We start from the raw sequence: 16,811 nt of genomic DNA, 5'->3' as shown, positions 1-16,811 counted from the left end.
TCCGGTGCTCCGCATCCCCCGCCGCGGCTCACCCATGGCCGCCGCGCTCGGCACTGGCCGCGGGGGTGCGGCGGGGCCGGGAACTCCCGGTGGGGTTCCCGCAGCGGGCGGGAGGTGGGGGGGGCGTGCCGGGGGGGCGGCCCCGCTCCTCCCCCGTGAGCTGCCGCGGCGATTTTAGGAGGAGGCGGGCGCGGCGGCGCAGCTGGGCCGAGCCGAACCGTGCTGGGATGTGTCCGCGGGCCGCGCTGCTGGCGCTGGCAGCGCTGCTCTGCGCAGCCCCGCCGCCCGGTCCCCGCGGGGCAGCGGCGGTGGCGGCGTGGACCGCCTGGCTGAACGTGTCGTGGGAGGACGGCTCTGACCGCAACCGGAGCGGCTGGGAGGCGAGCGAGAGCGGCCTGTACGGGCAGGACTCGCCGCTGCAGGCGGCCGCGGGGCTGCTGGTGCTGCCCGACGGCCGCGACTCCTTCAACGCCTGCAACGCCCGCACCAACTTCAGCAGCGCCCCCGCGCCCGGCGGCAGCGGCTCCCCCCAGGGCTGGCTCGCCCTTATCCAGCGTGGCGGCGGCTGCTCTTTCGCCGACAAGATCCGTCTGGCCGCGGATCGCGGAGCCGCCGCCGCCGTCATCTACAACTACCGCGGCACCGGCAACGAGGTGCTGCCCATGTCCCACCACGGTGAGCAGCCGGGCCGCGGAGGGGAGGGGAGGACCAGGCTGGGGAAGAGTGGGGGGCCCTGCGCTGGGATCTGCCTCTCCCCTCTCCTCCGCGGGGTGCGAGGACAAGTCTCGGGTTCACCCCCAGCTGGCTCAGCCCTCGCTAAACGTGCCCAGCTGGGATGCTCGGTAAGAGCCTGGAATTTCCTCCTGGCGCTCCCGCACAAGGAGGAGTTTCTGCCTGGACTGGTCGGTGCCGTGCACGGCGCTGCTGTTGTTGAATTTGCTCTGATTAATGAGTAACGATGTCTGATAGTGCAGGCTGCTATTGTGGGCCGAGGGCGAGCAGAGCTCTCTGGCCCGGGTGGGCTGGGTGCTGGCTGCAGGTGTACCAGGTGAAGGTGGGACTCACCTCTCCACCTTGTTTGGGTTTCGAGTCTGGACAAGGAGCTGCTCGGAGCCGACAGATGCTGAGTTTTGTAAAGCCTGTTGTAGTTTAAGCCCAAGCGGCAACTAAGTACCACGGAGCTGCTTGGTCACCCACTCTACAGCGCAGAACTGGGGAGGAGAACTAGAAAAATGTAAGAAACAGTGGGTTGAGATAAGAACAGTTTAATAATTGAAATAAAAGTGAAATATTATAACTAAAAATAGGAAACAGAGAGAGGAAGGACTAATGCCAAAGCACAGCACTGTACCAGCTAGTAGAAGGAAAATTAACTCTATCCCAGCCTAAACCAGGACACCTGTAAAGTCTGTGGAGTAGATTTGGGCCCTGAAATAGGCTGGGTTTCCACACCCAGACACTGTTTACTTCCATGTCCTGCACACTAACCAGCTCAGAAATAGGCAGACTATGAGACTCCTTCATAGGCAACTTTTCATCAGCAAGTGGCTAAAACCCTTTAAAGCTTGTTTCCGTTTTGCAGTGGCTGATGACAGAGCCTCTCTTCTCTTGCTATGGAAAGCCTCCTACTTGCCAGCAGTGGGTTTTTGTGGTGGTATTTTATGTTCTGAACTGCCCATTTTTCTTATGAAGAATGAGATTTGTATTTCCTAAGAAGCAACCCTGGGCTGAAAGCTGTGCAAGTACCCTCTGGGAGCAGCCAGAGCAGGGGCCCTGCAGGCACAGGTGAGCTGGCTTTGGTGGCTCTGACCAGCCCCTAGCTCTTGCATTGATGCACACACACCTCACGGATGTGTTGGTATTCTGCTTTGAGAAGCCACGTTGTCTGGGGAGAAAAACAACAGTGAAAATGAATAGTGAGTCTTAAAGCTTTGACTGGTTTGCAAAATAATTGCATCCTTGCAGCACTCTTCTTAGAAGAGAATTTGTTAGTGGTGGACGTAGGTGTTCTGGTGGGACAAGGAAACAGAAGCTGCCTCTGGAAGTTAGTAGTGTGCCATTTTAATGAGCCACATGACTGTCTGTATTCTGGTTTAAGAATTCAAAACATACAATCTGGATGGGCTCTGTCCGTTCTGAGAAAGAGCTTTCTTGTGTAATCAAATTGTCTGCTGACAAATGCTATCAAGATCTGGCTGCTGCTGGGTCAGTTGCTCCTGCAGAACCGACAGCAGCATCCCTGCCCCGAGTACTGTTCACAGTGTGCCTGCCTAGTCCTGCTGCTCCTTTGGCACTGCTGACCCCGGGAGGTCACTGCTGAACCTTGAGGGGAAGGTACCTGTGCTCCTGCCCCCTCCTCCATGCTGGCTGCTGGCGATCTACAGCATCGTAATCTTAATGCTAGGAGCCATCTCTTGAAATGAGCCATCTGCTCTCTGCAGGGTCTGCTCCCGCTTTTCCCATGCTGTCTTAAGCTTTCTGCTGAGGGATTTATGTCAGAGTGGCTCTGACATAATCGGCTGTCCTGATTATCCTCTGTGCTGGGTTATGGGCTTGAGGGCATGTTGAAGCATCCCAGCAGAACCGTAGACAAATAGCACAGGGATTTTTTGGAGAAGACAGCTTCTGTCAAACTGCTTGTTTCATCTGCATGACTCCTTCTTGCTGTGTCCTAGCACAATTACTGAGCTAAGCTTGTTGCTGCTGTTGCTTTTAGTCTCTCGTTCCACCTTCTCTTGTCTTCCTCTCTGGACTTGACTTTTCCTATTGTCATGGTTGCCTGCAAGTCCCTGTTTTCACCTCTTCCCACAGCGATGCTCTTCCATCTGCTCTCTGGGCTTTGGTGGCACACTGTGCTTGGGCCACCATTGCCCTGTGCTGCTGCTGAGAGCCAATGTTCTCCAGTCAAATATGAGAAACATTTCAGGCTTTCAGCACAGCATGGCAAAGAGGAAGCAAGCTACAAGCAATCAACCTCATTCATCCTGCTAAGTCAGGATGTTCCTTCTACAAAGCCGATGTAGTGTAGTGCTGCAGGCTGAGCTCAAACTTAAGAGGTGAGAGCTGGTCATGTGGTCTTTGCTGAACTGCATTTTGGCTTGGGTTTTCCTGTTCTGGCCTCCAAAAGTGGCACTGGATGCTCCAGCTCTTCTGGAGGCAGTGGTGTAGGTAGCCCTGCTCGTTGGAGAACGTGTTTTGTGCAACTCCTGCCACTGCTGTAATGGCTGTGGCTGAGGGTGACTTCACAGTCTGGGTTTCCTAACTGGCTTTGTTTCTGCTTTAACTGGGCCATCATTTGCCATCAAGTGAAACCAAGCCAGGCTGAGCACTTCCTCCAGGCTGAGGCAGTGGGAAGCACCAGGAGGTGGCTTTACCATCTCCTGAGGTGTCCTGGTGGCATCTTCTCCTGTGTGCTCTGCAGTGGTGCCCAGGGCTCTCCTCCATGCCAGGCATGGAAGCTGTCATCTGCTTGGCAGAGAAGCAAGATCCCCCTGGGTGGGCTTTGACAAAGCATATGGTACAGCATGCGTTTTGCAGAACTTTGGTAGCAGCAGAACATGAAGTTATTAACAGAAACTTATATAAAAGTACAGTGTGCCTTTTTCTGGGGCTGTCAAGCTCGGCTTTTGAAGCAGTTTTCTGGTTTAGCGACTTAAATGTGCCTGTACTTGACAGCAGTGTTTTTTCTGGTCATCCTCCTTCCAGAGACAACTTGTCTTACAATCATCATGTTTAGTCTGAATCCTTTACTGCTTGTATCAGTGCTCTGTATGGAGACGTTTTGGTGCGCCAACTTTTAAAAAAGTTAAAAGAAACCCCACCAAACAAATCACCCAGGCAATAGAAACAACCGAATGCAATAAATAGCCAGATCAGATATGATAAAATCCTATCTAATCTTCTCTAACACATAGAATGTCAAGGATTTAATGGAGTCCAAAGTAATATTTACTTTGTACTTTTATAAGCACAAAACGTATCAACTGGCAAACTTCAGCTTGAATTGTGCTCTTTTTAAGAAGATGGTGCCGCTCTGTGGCAGGTTGAGCAGGGTTTCAAAGTACAGTTTTGTGTGCTTATAACTGCACCTTTCTGTAATCTATATTGACCTGCTGAAAAATGACATTTGATTCAAGGGAAAACGGTAGCATGTGGGGGAAAAGTGCACAAGAGGTGGTTTGTTTTAAAGGTGGACCTTGCTTTAAGGTAGAGCCAGGCTGTTAGATGGTGTCAGGGTATGGTGGTAACCGTAGGAAGTATTTTTTGGTGTCAGGTATTTCCCTAGTAAAGAAGGATTCTTCGCATGTCAGAAAGCAATTGTGATGATTCTCTTTGGTTCCTCTCTTCTCGCATAACTCTACCCTTGAGAAGCACATCACCTGATCTGCAGAGGGCTTATGCTGGGGGAGCAAGCTAAATAATTCTGGCTAAAGCAGTAACAACGTGTCTCGGGCTAACAAGATCTGGTTCAAGTATAAACTTGCATCAATAGGTGAAAGGAGAAGGAAAGGTTAAATATGTAGCACTGCTGCTTAACTTGTTCTGCAGGAATTTCACCGAGATGAAGGCTGATCTCCGTATGCTTAGAGGAAATAGAGTGTGGCAAAAGTGTATCACTGTGATTCTGCTCCAACTCTGTGTGAGGCACGATCTTTACAAACAAGCTAGAGCTTTGCCATGGTGTCAAAAAGCTGCTGTGCCCTGTGAAACTGTTCCTGTTAGCCTGAGGCAGACTGTCCCAAGGCAGGCTGTGCTGAGGCCTCATAAATGTTGGGTAAATAAATAGTGCACCTCTTCAGGGAGTGCGGACTTGGGCTGAGCACATCCAGGTGAGGAGTGAGGATGCAAGGTCTAATTAATGGCACTTGCTCTCCCATGTGCCCTGGCCACTGCCTGCAGATTACTTTGCCCTTCCTATCACCAGCTCCTTACGGAGGAGAAACTTGATGGATCCACCATGCCTAAATCATATTTGCAGCCCGTAGTTCCAGAAGTCTGTAGCTCTTTGAGTCCAAGAACAGCCATTTGATGCACATAAGCTGCAACTTTGTCTTTATGTGCTCAATTCAGCTCTGCTGGCTGCCTGGTGTGGAATAAACTCATTTCACAGCTATAGTGGCATTCAGATGACTGACCATGGTACACAGCGTCTGACCCTGATATCCCACCTGCAGGGGTGTTGAAGATGCAACTGTGAGCACAGAGGTCTGTGAGCAAGCATGACGGGCACCGAGAAGCAGGGTAGACTAACTGGTGCTACTAACAGCTTATGATCCCTACCCTTGCTCTTCTTGGTCTAATTTAGATACCTTGGTGCCACAGAAAACTGTAGGGTAGGCACCAACCCTGAGATAGGCTGGAACTGGTCTGTGAAGTGCCCTTGCTCTCTGGGTGTACTGGGCTGCTGAAATGTGAAAGGATGAATTAAAATCCTGAGTGACAGCTGTGGTAGGAGAGGCTTCATTGTGTGGGACATATGGCCCTAAAACAACGATTGTGCTTGTTTGCCTCCAGTCTTGAATGTGCCAGTGGGCAGACAGCGGTCAGGCTAAGCACTGCTCCCTGCTGCATCAAATGTGACCTGGCATCTTTCTGTAGACAGATGCCTTCTGGCTTATACTATGTTGACTTGCATTATTTCATCATTGGCTTTCTCAAACTTACTTTTTCCAGTGAGCACTTGGCTGCTACCAGTATGTTGGTGCCAGGTAATGTTTGGGGTGGAGAGCATGAAGAGCAGGAGGAGGGGGAGGGACAAACCTACCTACAGCTTATCCAGGTTTAAATTGCTGCTGGTACTATGAGTTCAGTCACCTTCCCCTCTTCAAAGTGGGGAGCTTATTGAAAGGCAATAAAGGTTTGAGGGTGGCTTCCGCTGACAGTGTTGAGGACGAGTGCTGCGTTCGGTGCTGCTCAGTCAGTTCTGCATTCCTGATAAAAGCTGGCCTTGTGCATGTGGATGAGAGCAATCTTTACTTTCTGTCAACATTGTACTCTTGATGAAAGCAGAGCTAGCTGTCCTGGTTTCATAGTACTTCTATGAGGCTGGTTATTTTCTTTGCACTCATGGTGTGGTATGATGCTGAGATGCAATGGCTTTGTGTGCAGCACTGGCCTTTCATCCAAGGTGAATGATGTCATGTCTGCAGTATCAGTTCAGTTTCTGTATGCTGTTAGCATATTTTCATAGAATCATAGCATGTTTTGCATTGGAAGGGGCCTTAAAGCTTACCCCCACCCCCCCAGTTCCAACCTCTGCCATGGGCAAGGGCACCTTCCACTAGACCACATTGCTCTGAGCCCCGTCCAACCTGGCCTTGAACACTGCCAGGGATGGGGCAGCCACAGCTTCTCTGGGCACCCTGTGCCAGCTCCTCAGCACCCTCACAGTGAAGAACTTCTTCCTAATATCTAAATCAACCCTCTTTTAGTTTAAAGTCACTCTCCCTTGTTCTGCCACTACAGGCCCTTGTAAAAAGTCCCCCTCTAGATCTCTTGTTTGCCCCTTTAGGCACTGGAAGCTGCTCTAAAGTCTCCCTGGATCCTTCTCTTACTGTAACAGATAACAGAAAACTTGTACCAGCCTGTTTGGTAACCACTAGAAATTCCCTGTTTCTTACTATTCTGATATGGTGAGATAAGCAGTATTCAAGATGTTATATCTTACATATTTTTAAACTTGAAAGACAGTATATCAAATATTCTCCTTACATGTCTGAAGAGCCAGATGTGCTAATCTGGTAGGAAATTGTTGGAGAGTCAGCTGTGTCTTTCATGTACAGGAGATGGCTTGATCTCTAAGTGCCTTTTTGTGGATGTTGGAGGGATGCCAGGGGAACACTACCAGCTCCTTTGACTAAGGCTGAGGGCATAGCTGGTGCTGAGGATCTGTGCCGCAAGCACCATATCATGTAGATAAAAGCAAAGATCTAGCTACCACATGGCAGAGGCCAGGGTTTGTATTTAATTCCCTGCAGAATCTTCAGATAGTGATTCTGCTGTAGTTAAGGAGACCCTTAAGGGAAGTATTTCCCTTGAGAATTCCAACTCTCAAGGCTGCTTTTTGCTGCTCTTCTTGTATGTGAAACAATCAAAAGTAATTTCTTTCATTCTGTTTTTTCTGACCATGTAGCATATGTGGTGGTCAGCTGGGGCTTTCTGTAGCTGTGGAAAAGGAAGTGTGATGGGTTATTGCTGTGCTACTTTGAACGGTTCTTGTGTGACTGCATTCTCTGAAGACTCCTCTGCAAGATCATGCAATCTCTTAAAAAATCCTTCATCCTGTGGTAGTTCTGTGGCAGAACTTACTGAGCTGTTGCAGTATCCTGCAGCCTTTTATCTGTTAATAATTGTATCCTTCATTTGTCAGTCCTCCTGAAGTGTTCAGAGAAAACAGTTCATTGGTTGTCTGCTGAAGGACCATTTAATTCCTGTGTAAAACAAAAGAGGTGATCTTGTTTTTAACAAAACTTGTAGTTTATCTGGACTTACTCTGCCACTGTAGTACTAAACAACTCCCAGTCAGCTAGCCATGGCTAGCCTATCTGAAAACCCCTTCTACACAGGGAAAGATACTGTTTAACTTTCAGACAGAATGACTGCTTCTTCTCCTTCCAGTGGCTTCTGAGAAACTGTTTCTCTCCAGTACTAAAAACCCAGTTGAGTTCTAAGGAAAACTTGGTGTTGGTTGGATACTAAAGTATTGTTGAAAGTGCTTGCTGATACTACCAAGACCAAGAACTGTTTATGCGTATACACGGGTGGGGTGTTAGGCAAGCCATGGGATGAGCTGGCTCCCAGAGAGAGGAAGCCACAGCAGATGCATTGGTTGCATAAGGCAACTAACTTATGGACTAAGTGAATAACACTGACCAAACTCTGGGTACTAAATTTCACTCTGCTTAAAGATGATGCAAAACTTTGGGCTTTCAGAAAGGGGGAAGGGGGAAATGCGGAATCTGAAATGTTGGAGCTTGTGTGTGACATGCTAGCTTTTTTCTTGTTATTTCAGATTAACAAGCCTGCTGCTCATGTTTTATACCTTCTTTCTTAAAAATGCCTGCAAAACTATTGCCTTCCTCAGATGTTTTCACCAAACTGTGTTGTAGCTTGGTCTGTTCCCAAGGGGAAAGATGTCCTATCACACTGTTTTATAGCCTGTTCTTGGAAAACAGTGATAGAGATGTTAGAGGGATTTGGCTTTTGATAACTTAAGAAAATAAAGATCTATAGAGTTTGTCACAGGTTACACTGAGGCTTTTAAACTGAAATGAAAGGGTCTTTCATGACTTGAAGCTGAATTTGGTTGGTTTAAAGCAAGTTTGAACAATGCAAAATGGTTACAGTGCCTGAACAAGCTGAGAAACCCATTCTAAGTGAGGCTAGAGGAGCTGACTTGGAGCTGGAGTTCTTGGGTTGGCTTCCATGACATGTGAAGCTGTCAAACAGCTGGAAGTTAATTATTCACTGCAAAAAGCTTTGCCAGGGCTTCACAAGACTCGGAAAAACATACACAGTGTTTGTCAGTGTCACCTCGGAGCACTGCACAGAGAACACATTAAATATTTCTCTTAGATTGGGTTAGTGTTCTCTGTGGTGTTGGGTGCGGTATTGAAGTCCGTGGCAGAGGAGGAGACAGTGCAGAGAAGTCAAGTTTCATAACTGATTTTTTTTTTTTTGCTGAAGTTTTGAAGGCACATGTTTTCTATTAGGTACTAGTATGTTAGACCTTAAAATGGGCTGCACCAGAAAGTAACCTGCAATTGTCAAGCTGGCTTTGTGGTCAGCAGTCTGAATCAGTTTGGTTTTCTTAGTTATGAAACTCAAGTGGTGAATAAGAAATGTGGTATTACAATAATGATTCCTTAAATTCAAACCCTGCAAAAGGTTTTCTTAAAACTTAACTTGTTTTCTGGCAATTACTCAGCTGGGGAACTTGAATATGGCTTTCGTAACTTGAAGGAATTTTGTTAACATGGCAGAGATTTAAATTACTCTCCTCCCCTTCCCTGGTTTATTAAATGCACAATGCAAAAGTTATTCACAGAGGGGCAAAGCTTTCTTCTTTTTCCTTTTCTGGAAAAAAAGGCAAAAATCTGGAAGTGCAACAACAGAGTTTGACTTCAAGCTGGCTGGAGTTTTGAGAGGAGCAGCATGCAAAACAAGGCCAAGGCCCCTTTCCTCCTCTATCTAGAGCTGGCTGCCATGCGTGGAGTATTTTCAACTTGTAGAAGCCTGCACCGGAGCATTCAGGAGGCAGGATTTTACCCTGGAAAACACACTGCTACAACAATGCCCTCCTCTCCTCAGGGAAGACTTGCTCACCGAAGCTCTCTGGGAAGGGATGGATGCTGTGAGAGCTGCAGTGGGTGAAGCTGAGGCAGTGGCCTGTGCTTGTCCTGATGTTCTTGTACAGTGAGTGGCTTGGCTGCAAGGCTGGAGATGCAAGACACTAGGGATAGGTTTTAGTTATGGTTAAGGTAGCATTCCACTTTCATCCCGGGTGAGGAAATCTGCCTGGTTCACTTACAGATATAGCTAGTAGCTGTGCCCTGTGAGGGCATGCCATGAGCCCTTCCCATGCTCGCCAGTAGCACAGACCTCAAGTCAAGACCACGGCTGAGCTCAGTGTCACTATTGCAGTCTCTTGTTGGCAGAGCTTCCCTGTAAGTCTGCATGCTGTGGCTGTAGTCTCTGGGTTTGAAGTCTTACTCTGCTGTATTTAATGCACTTGGAGTGCTGGTGTAGCTCCCTTCTAAAGTTTTGTTTTCCTTCTGTATTATAGAAAGCCTTTAACAGCAGTGAGTTTTGGGGGCTGGGCAGAAGCCTGCAGTTGTAGCCTCTAATTACTGCAAATCCCAGTGCTTTCCTTAATCTCTGAATCTCCTTGACACTTTGTGAACTCCAGACCACCTGAAGCTGTACTATAACTACCTGAGAGGGTGGACAACTTCAACAGATCTCAAGAGAGAAGTGAGGAAAAAAATGCTCGTTACTATATATTAGTAATCAATGTATATGGTAAACCAGCTCCCTTGTCATCAAGGAAAAACCAAACTTACTGTGACACCCTGAGAAACCTGCTTGTAGTGTTTCTAGAAGTTGTAATTGTTCTTGTAATGTGCCTGGGAAGGAGGTAGTTCCTCTAAGCTATTGGAGCTTCTCATCCCTTCACTTGCATGGGGGAGGAAGGAAAAAATAGGCAAGTCTGGAAATGGGGCAAGTGGAAACCAGGACAAAAATCCCACCTCCTGTGGGAATCAGCTTGCAGCTTTGTTCACCCTGAGCGCACCATGACAACTCTTCGTAGCCCTTCTGTGGGGAGAGGGTTTATGATGATAGCTATGCAAGAAACACTGTGGAGGCATCAATGCTGTGCTCCAGCATGGATCTGCAATGCAAGTGTTACCTAGAGGTGTGCCACGGAGTCCTGCCATACTTCACAGTGGCACATAGGTGCCTCCTCATCTGGAATTTAGTCATATGCAGCAGCGCAAAGAGCTAAAATTCTGGTAATCCTTTACATTGTGTATACTTGATTTGAATCAGGTATGCTTTGCCATACCTTATTTTAAAGTAGGAGATTTGGTTGACCCAAAGATCTAATCCTTGCCTCAATGTACTTTAATGCATGAAGAGATTGTGATTTTTAGCCAAAAGTCACATGCTATTAAGGCATTGATTAGGTTACTTTGCAGTCTGTGGGGTGACTGTTCTCCAGGACCTACAGTTTGGTTGGTTCAGAATAGATTGCTCTGTAACACACACAGGAGTAGCACTGGATTACAATAATCCCCTTAAATGAATGTGAAAAGGTAGGTGCTTACTGTGCGAAAGATGATGCTCCCCGTTCTGTGCACCTCTTGCATTTCTCTGCTGAACTGCCAAACCTGTAACTTCATGTTTACGGGGAGCGGAAGTGTAATGATAGAACAAGTAAAGTCTTTGCAGGACAGAATTTAATATAGGTACTTATACTGGTATAAATAGATGCAACTCCACTCTGCATCTAAGTAAACCTGATACAGGAAGGGAAAACTTTGATCCCAGTCATGCACTCTCCATGTGTGCCAAATGTGCTGGTGTCCCAGCTCTTCCCCATGCCAACAAACCAGTTCTTGCGCTTCATCTATGCCAGCCATATCTGCAAAACAGCATCCTTCAGACTTTGACTAGTGTGCTGCCTTATGATCTGGGAGATACCTTCTGCAAACTCCAAAACTGTATTTGAAGACTTGAATAACTTCCTCTTCCCCATTTTCACAGGAGATGGGTGAGGAGAGAGGCTTGGAAATGTTTAACTAAACAGGTCTTTCTTCTGTTTAGCAATGAGGTCATTATTAGCTAAACAGGCAGCAGCTTAACCTCGCCTTCTGATGTCCCTTAAAACTGTTACTTGAATCAGAAAAGCTGACACCTAGGTGAGAAACCTGTATGAAGTTTTTGCCATGCACAGATAATTGACTTTCTTCCTGCTTTGCTGGTGTCTGGAGGGGGAAGCTGACATTTCAGGGCAGTTGTTATGCTTGAGACACCTCTGCAGATCACAGAATGGTTGAGGCTGGAAGGGACTACTGGAGGTCATCTTGTCCAACCTCCTGCTCAAGCCATCACCTAGAGCACATTGCTCAGGACTGTGTCCAGACAGTACTAAACATGGATTCTGGGCTTCTGTCTTAGCTTCAGGCTAGTAGGGCATCATTGAATCTCCTCTTGGCAGGTGAAGGAGGCCTTGTTTTCTGCCAGGTAGGGGTGATGCCTTTATGACAGGCCTTGTGTGATGGTGCCAGAGACATGTTTAGTCCAAAAGGAGCTTCTGATGTGACTAAATTCCTGTGGCCAGAAATTAGGTGCAGTTTCTGGATTCCTTTCCCCTGCTGTTGGCACAAGGCATTTGGTTAACCTCATGTGATGCCAGGTTAGCTCCCCTGTAATTGCCTTTAGGAATTAATCACTGGTCCTAAGAGTTGGCATTACAAAATACTGAAGATGGATGCTGATGCCCATCACTGGGGCTGTGCTCCAAGGGGGAGAGAATACTTCAAGTGCTGATGGAAATGACCACTCTCTCACTCCTGCCCTTGTTGCTTCAGTGTCAAAGCTACCAGTGGACCACTCATGTGTTTAAAGCAGAGATGAAATTGTGAGAGAAGTCACTGGTGGAAAAAATGTCAGGAAAGGTTAAAACTGTCTAATGACAGCCTGATGAACTGATCAGCCTGAAACTTACATGGAAGATTTTTCTTTCTTTAAGGGTAAAATTTGTTCACAACTGATGGCTCAGTAGCTGAAATGGTTTTGCAGGCTGATGGTGACATTTTGTTAACAGGAATCCTTACGCTACATCTTGTGTTGCATGTAACCACAAGCTATATTTGACTGGTGAGACACAGAAGCGAAGGGGAATAAGGCAGAACAAGCTTTTTTGCTTATTTTGGCAGGCTTTTTATGTTGTTGTCACAGCCTGTTTTTCCACGCTTTATTTCATGCTTATGAAAGTAATTCTCACCTTTTGACTTGACCCATGTTTGCTTGCTCCTAACACCTGACTTCAGCTTATTTTAAAACTGATGTATAAGCCCTAGCTCATCATAAAGAACAGTAGTTGCAGTCTGGCTGTTATTTTTGTTTGTTTTATTTTTTCCCTTCTTCTCTGTATGATGTACTTCTCATTACAAGGAGCTTTCTGAATAAAAGATGAGTTTAGTCACACTGAGGAGAGTTGCTAGACACCCTGCTTAGCCATGTTGGATCAAAGGCATTATGTGAACAAGCTGGAAAACTATCGAGTGCTTCTGAAATGGCAGTGAAATGAGAACCTTTGTGGTTTTAACAGCAATTCTGGGTTTTCTTGATGGCTGAAAGTTGGATGAGATTTCTCCTTATGGAGGAAAAACAATTGTTCCGCCCATTGAGAAGTGTTTGGGTGGGAGGTTAGCTAAAAATAGCACTTCTGTAACAGCCTCTTTCCTTCACTGTGCCGTATCTATTATGAATGTTGTGGAGATGACGGTTTAATGCAGTGACATTCCTGACTGGCTAGTCTTTGAACCCATTTCTGGATTTAGTTTAGAGAGAGGCCAGTGACCATTTACTTGTTTCCTTTATGCCCCCTGACACCCCGCCCCTCACCCTTCTTTTTCCTCCACTTAAGAGCATTTCTTTTCTATTGGGGCTGCCCAAAGTTATTGCAAATAGTATCTATCAGGTGGCCTCAGTCCCTTCCTTGTCACTGGAAGCAGCTTTGCTCTGGTCTGTCCTTGGTGACCACAGTTGCTGGAAATTTCTTCCAACTGTATAACCCCTTGGTTCCTCTGGCGGTTTGTCATGATGTTCAACCGAGTAAATAAGATCTGTTGTTAAAATCTGGATGGAGTTTGCCAACCGCCGCTAAGCCAAGCACGCCTCCGTATTTGCTTCCCTCTGAGTTTGCATTAGAAATCCACAACATCATTTGCAGTTCACAAGGAAATTTTACTCAATTCCTCTGCAAATCCAAAGCAACGCCTGATCTATGGCTTCGATTGCTCGGTGGCTGGGGTAGTACTCAACAGCACTGCCAAATTTAGAAAAGAGGTGTTAAAAAAGTAGCAAGGGAGCAGGAAGGGTCCCTAAGCCACCAGTGGTGTAGCTGGCACCCCTGAGCTCCTGGAGTTGCCACAGTCCCTAGTGACTGTGTAGGATTCATTTTTAAATTCACACAGATCGAAGGTATGTTAAAATGTAAATCACGGAAGTGTTGAATCTGAAATAATGACAGTCTGTGTCCTGTATGGGAGTGAGAAATGCTGTGGAGAGGAATGAATCCTAAATATGGCTCACTTCTGCAGCTTATAGGTAATGGGACACAGCTTTCAGCTGAACGAGCACATGGAGATGACATTCTGTCAGCTCATGTTGAATCTGCAAGTGCTAGTTAGAAACTTTCCAGTCTTTTTTTAGCTCTTGAACTGGAACATCTAAGACAATAACTTGCAAACAACACTTGTGAACTGAGCATGGATTTCCCTTCTCCTTTGCAGGTGCTGAAAGCATCGTTGCAATCATGATTGGCAACATGAAAGGCATGGAGATCCTACACCGGATTGAGAGTGGCATGAAAGTGACTATGGTTATTGAAGTGGGGAAAAAGCACGGTCCTTGGATGAATCAGTACTCCATCTTCTTCACCTCAGTGTCATTTTTCATTGTCACAGCAGCAACCATGGGCTACTTTATTTTTTACTCTGCCCGGAGACTCAGGATTGCCAGGGCCCAGTCCAGGAACCAGGTGAGTTTGTGTGTGCCATTGTTGAGGATTTCTTTCATACCCCTGAGCCTCTGTGCTGTGGACATTGAGGAGGGCAAGATACTCACTGAACACCAAAATCACTGAATTTGTTCATTCCCCAGGAAGGAGTGTGACCTTTAAAATGCTAAGAGACAGATCTTGAAATAGCTTAGAAGTTTCCAAAGAGACCACAAAAAGTAAACTGTCTGAAGAAGGCAACTGATTGTGTTCAGCGAACTTTGTCTCCCACAACTGAATTGCAGTGCAGCCATAATGCTGATGTACTGGAGGCGGTGAGAGAGCTGAACTGCTTTTAGCTGACCCTCACACTTCCCACATAGCACTGCCTATGTGCTAGCTGCAAGGTGAGACACGACTGCAAATGTGTCTGTAAAACAGTACATGGCTTTGGCTGCCTTTCTGCAGACCACAAGTTGGGAAGCTGCTGCTTTTCTGACTGAAAGCTGCCCTGGAATTGCACTGACAGCCTTGATTAGGAGTTGATAAAAAGCACTGTTAAATTGTGTTCTTTTTAAACCCCAGGCAGGGAGTTGCTAATGAGTTAAGTTTCCAAGTAACTCCCTTCTGTGCAATAAGCTGATGGGATTAATGCTTCCAGCTTTGTCTTCAATCTGATCAGACCTGCCTTACACCTGCCACTTCAGGGCTTAAGCAAAAGCCTTAAAAGTGAGAATAAAGTCTTGGCATGACATCTGTCAAAAGTGATGGGCAGCAGCAGGAACAAGAAATCAGTGGCTTAGATATGAGTACTTCAGCTGCTCCCTTAAAGCTGTGTTGCAAGGGAGACCATTAGTGTCTGCAGTGCTTCTTGCAGGACCTGCCTGAACTCAGAAGTTCTTACAGAGTACTCTCCTACAGACAGCAATAGCACGAGCATCTTGCTCTAGCTGGGCTCAGAGTATGTGAATTATCTCTGGATAATGTCACTGTTAAAGTGACAGACTTCTTTGCCATTGCAGAAGACCTGCCCTACTGTTCTACAGCTTCTCTGCTGTCCTGGAGGTTTCGGGCCCCTTGAGCAAGATCCTTCTGAAATAAGCTGGTGAAACAAGAAGCTGGATACAGGTGTTGAAAATCTGGCCAGTTTCAGGCTTCTGTAACATTTTAGGACTGGCTTATTTGAAAGGTTAACATGCAGAACTGTTGTTGTTGGCAGGCAGATAGACTAGTGAAGGTGAATGACAGCAGTATTCCTGGAATTGAATGCTTGGGTCTGTAGTAACCACAGAACCTAACTCAGTGGAGTTTCTGTTTTGAAATCCTGTTGTCTAAGTGTAATCTCATGGATTATGGTCAGTTAGCTGTATCTTTACTGAACTAGAGATCTAACAGTGAGCTGAACTGTATCTATGCCTTGTCTAAGCTGCATTTGCTCCAGCTTCTGGAGTAGGCTTCCCCTAAGTGCTTTTTTTTAGCCTGATAGCATGTTCTAGTGTTACACCACACATGGAAGTGATGTGAGGCTACAATAAGGGAACAGATGGAAGAGCAGTATTGGAAGGTGAAATCTGCCCATAGGAGGTAGTGTTGCCACTCCTGGATGCCATATGGAGTTGCCTCTAGTACCTTTCATGAGGGATGGCATGGAACTTTAACTTAATGCTGTCCTCTTGCTGACATTTGTGAACTGAGATGAATGATGGATTCCCTCTTCATTCCCTGTAATCTACCCTAGTGTGGCAACTCTGTTTAATGCTAAACAGACCTGGGCAGGAAAAACTGGACACCCTAGAAGCTGGTCCACAGAAGACACAGTTTATCACATCACATGAAAATTTTTCTTCCTTTTGAAGGTATTTAACAGAGCAGTTGTGGAAGTCCAGCTCTATTCTGAGCTATCAGGCTTTCAGCAAGCTACAAATGTTATTAATGCGTCAGTGGCAGACGGTACTGGGAAAATCCAGTCTGCTTGGCTAGCACCTTCACAAACCATTTCTATCTTGGGCTCTGTGTGCACAAGGAGTTTACTGTAGATTGAAAAATAACGTTGACAAATGGCATGCCAGTTCCACATGATTTCAGCTGAACTTAAATTATGGAGCCTTATAAAGTGCTTTATAAAGTATAAGAATAGAAGAAAGCTTCTCTGCTATCGGGGGTAAAAATGTACTGTTTTGTAAAAGCAAAACTCAAGACAATCCAGAATTGTTTTTGATTGTTTTCATACCATGGCATATAAAAACTGACCTCACAATGATTAGATAAGCAAAGAATAACAAAAAGTTCTTGCTAGTGAAGGTCAACTTCCAAAAGGTGATGCTATCAGTGTTACCTGTTAGGCAGGTGGTTGGATCTTCAGTGTATATCCAAAATTTGAGACTTCTAACTGCTTCGAATTATTGAATATTAGTCAAACAACTTATCAGCTTGTATACTATGTGATGGGCTTTCCTGTCATTGTTCAGCCCTTTGGAAACTCAGATTGCCTGAACTTCAGTCTGTTATGTGGGGTAAAGGATTGTGTTTTGTCTTTTATTGCACAGATGTCAGAGGGTTATACATTTATATTTTTTGGGGAGAG

At 46.3% G+C, this 16,811-nt stretch overlaps 1 protein-coding gene across 1 annotated transcript in view; it reads left to right on the top strand.

The window, feature by feature from the left end:
- The first annotated feature begins 184 nt into the window (after window positions 1–184).
- The window catches only part of RNF128 (ring finger protein 128), a 29,692-nt gene continuing 13,065 nt past the window's right edge, over window positions 185–16,811 (top strand). Inside the window, exons 1-2 of the mRNA XM_065689689.1 lie at window positions 185–675; window positions 14,022–14,269. Coding sequence (XP_065545761.1) covers window positions 228–675; window positions 14,022–14,269 — 696 coding nt within the window. The 5' untranslated portion in view covers window positions 185–227. The remainder of the gene's footprint in view (window positions 676–14,021; window positions 14,270–16,811) is intronic.

The sequence above is a fragment of the Lathamus discolor genome, chromosome 9 (assembly GCF_037157495.1).
Source record: "Lathamus discolor isolate bLatDis1 chromosome 9, bLatDis1.hap1, whole genome shotgun sequence".
Taxonomy (NCBI): domain Eukaryota; kingdom Metazoa; phylum Chordata; class Aves; order Psittaciformes; family Psittacidae; genus Lathamus; species Lathamus discolor.
Note: the sequence above shows the minus strand (reverse complement) of the source record. Positions and strands in the feature narration are given on the sequence as shown.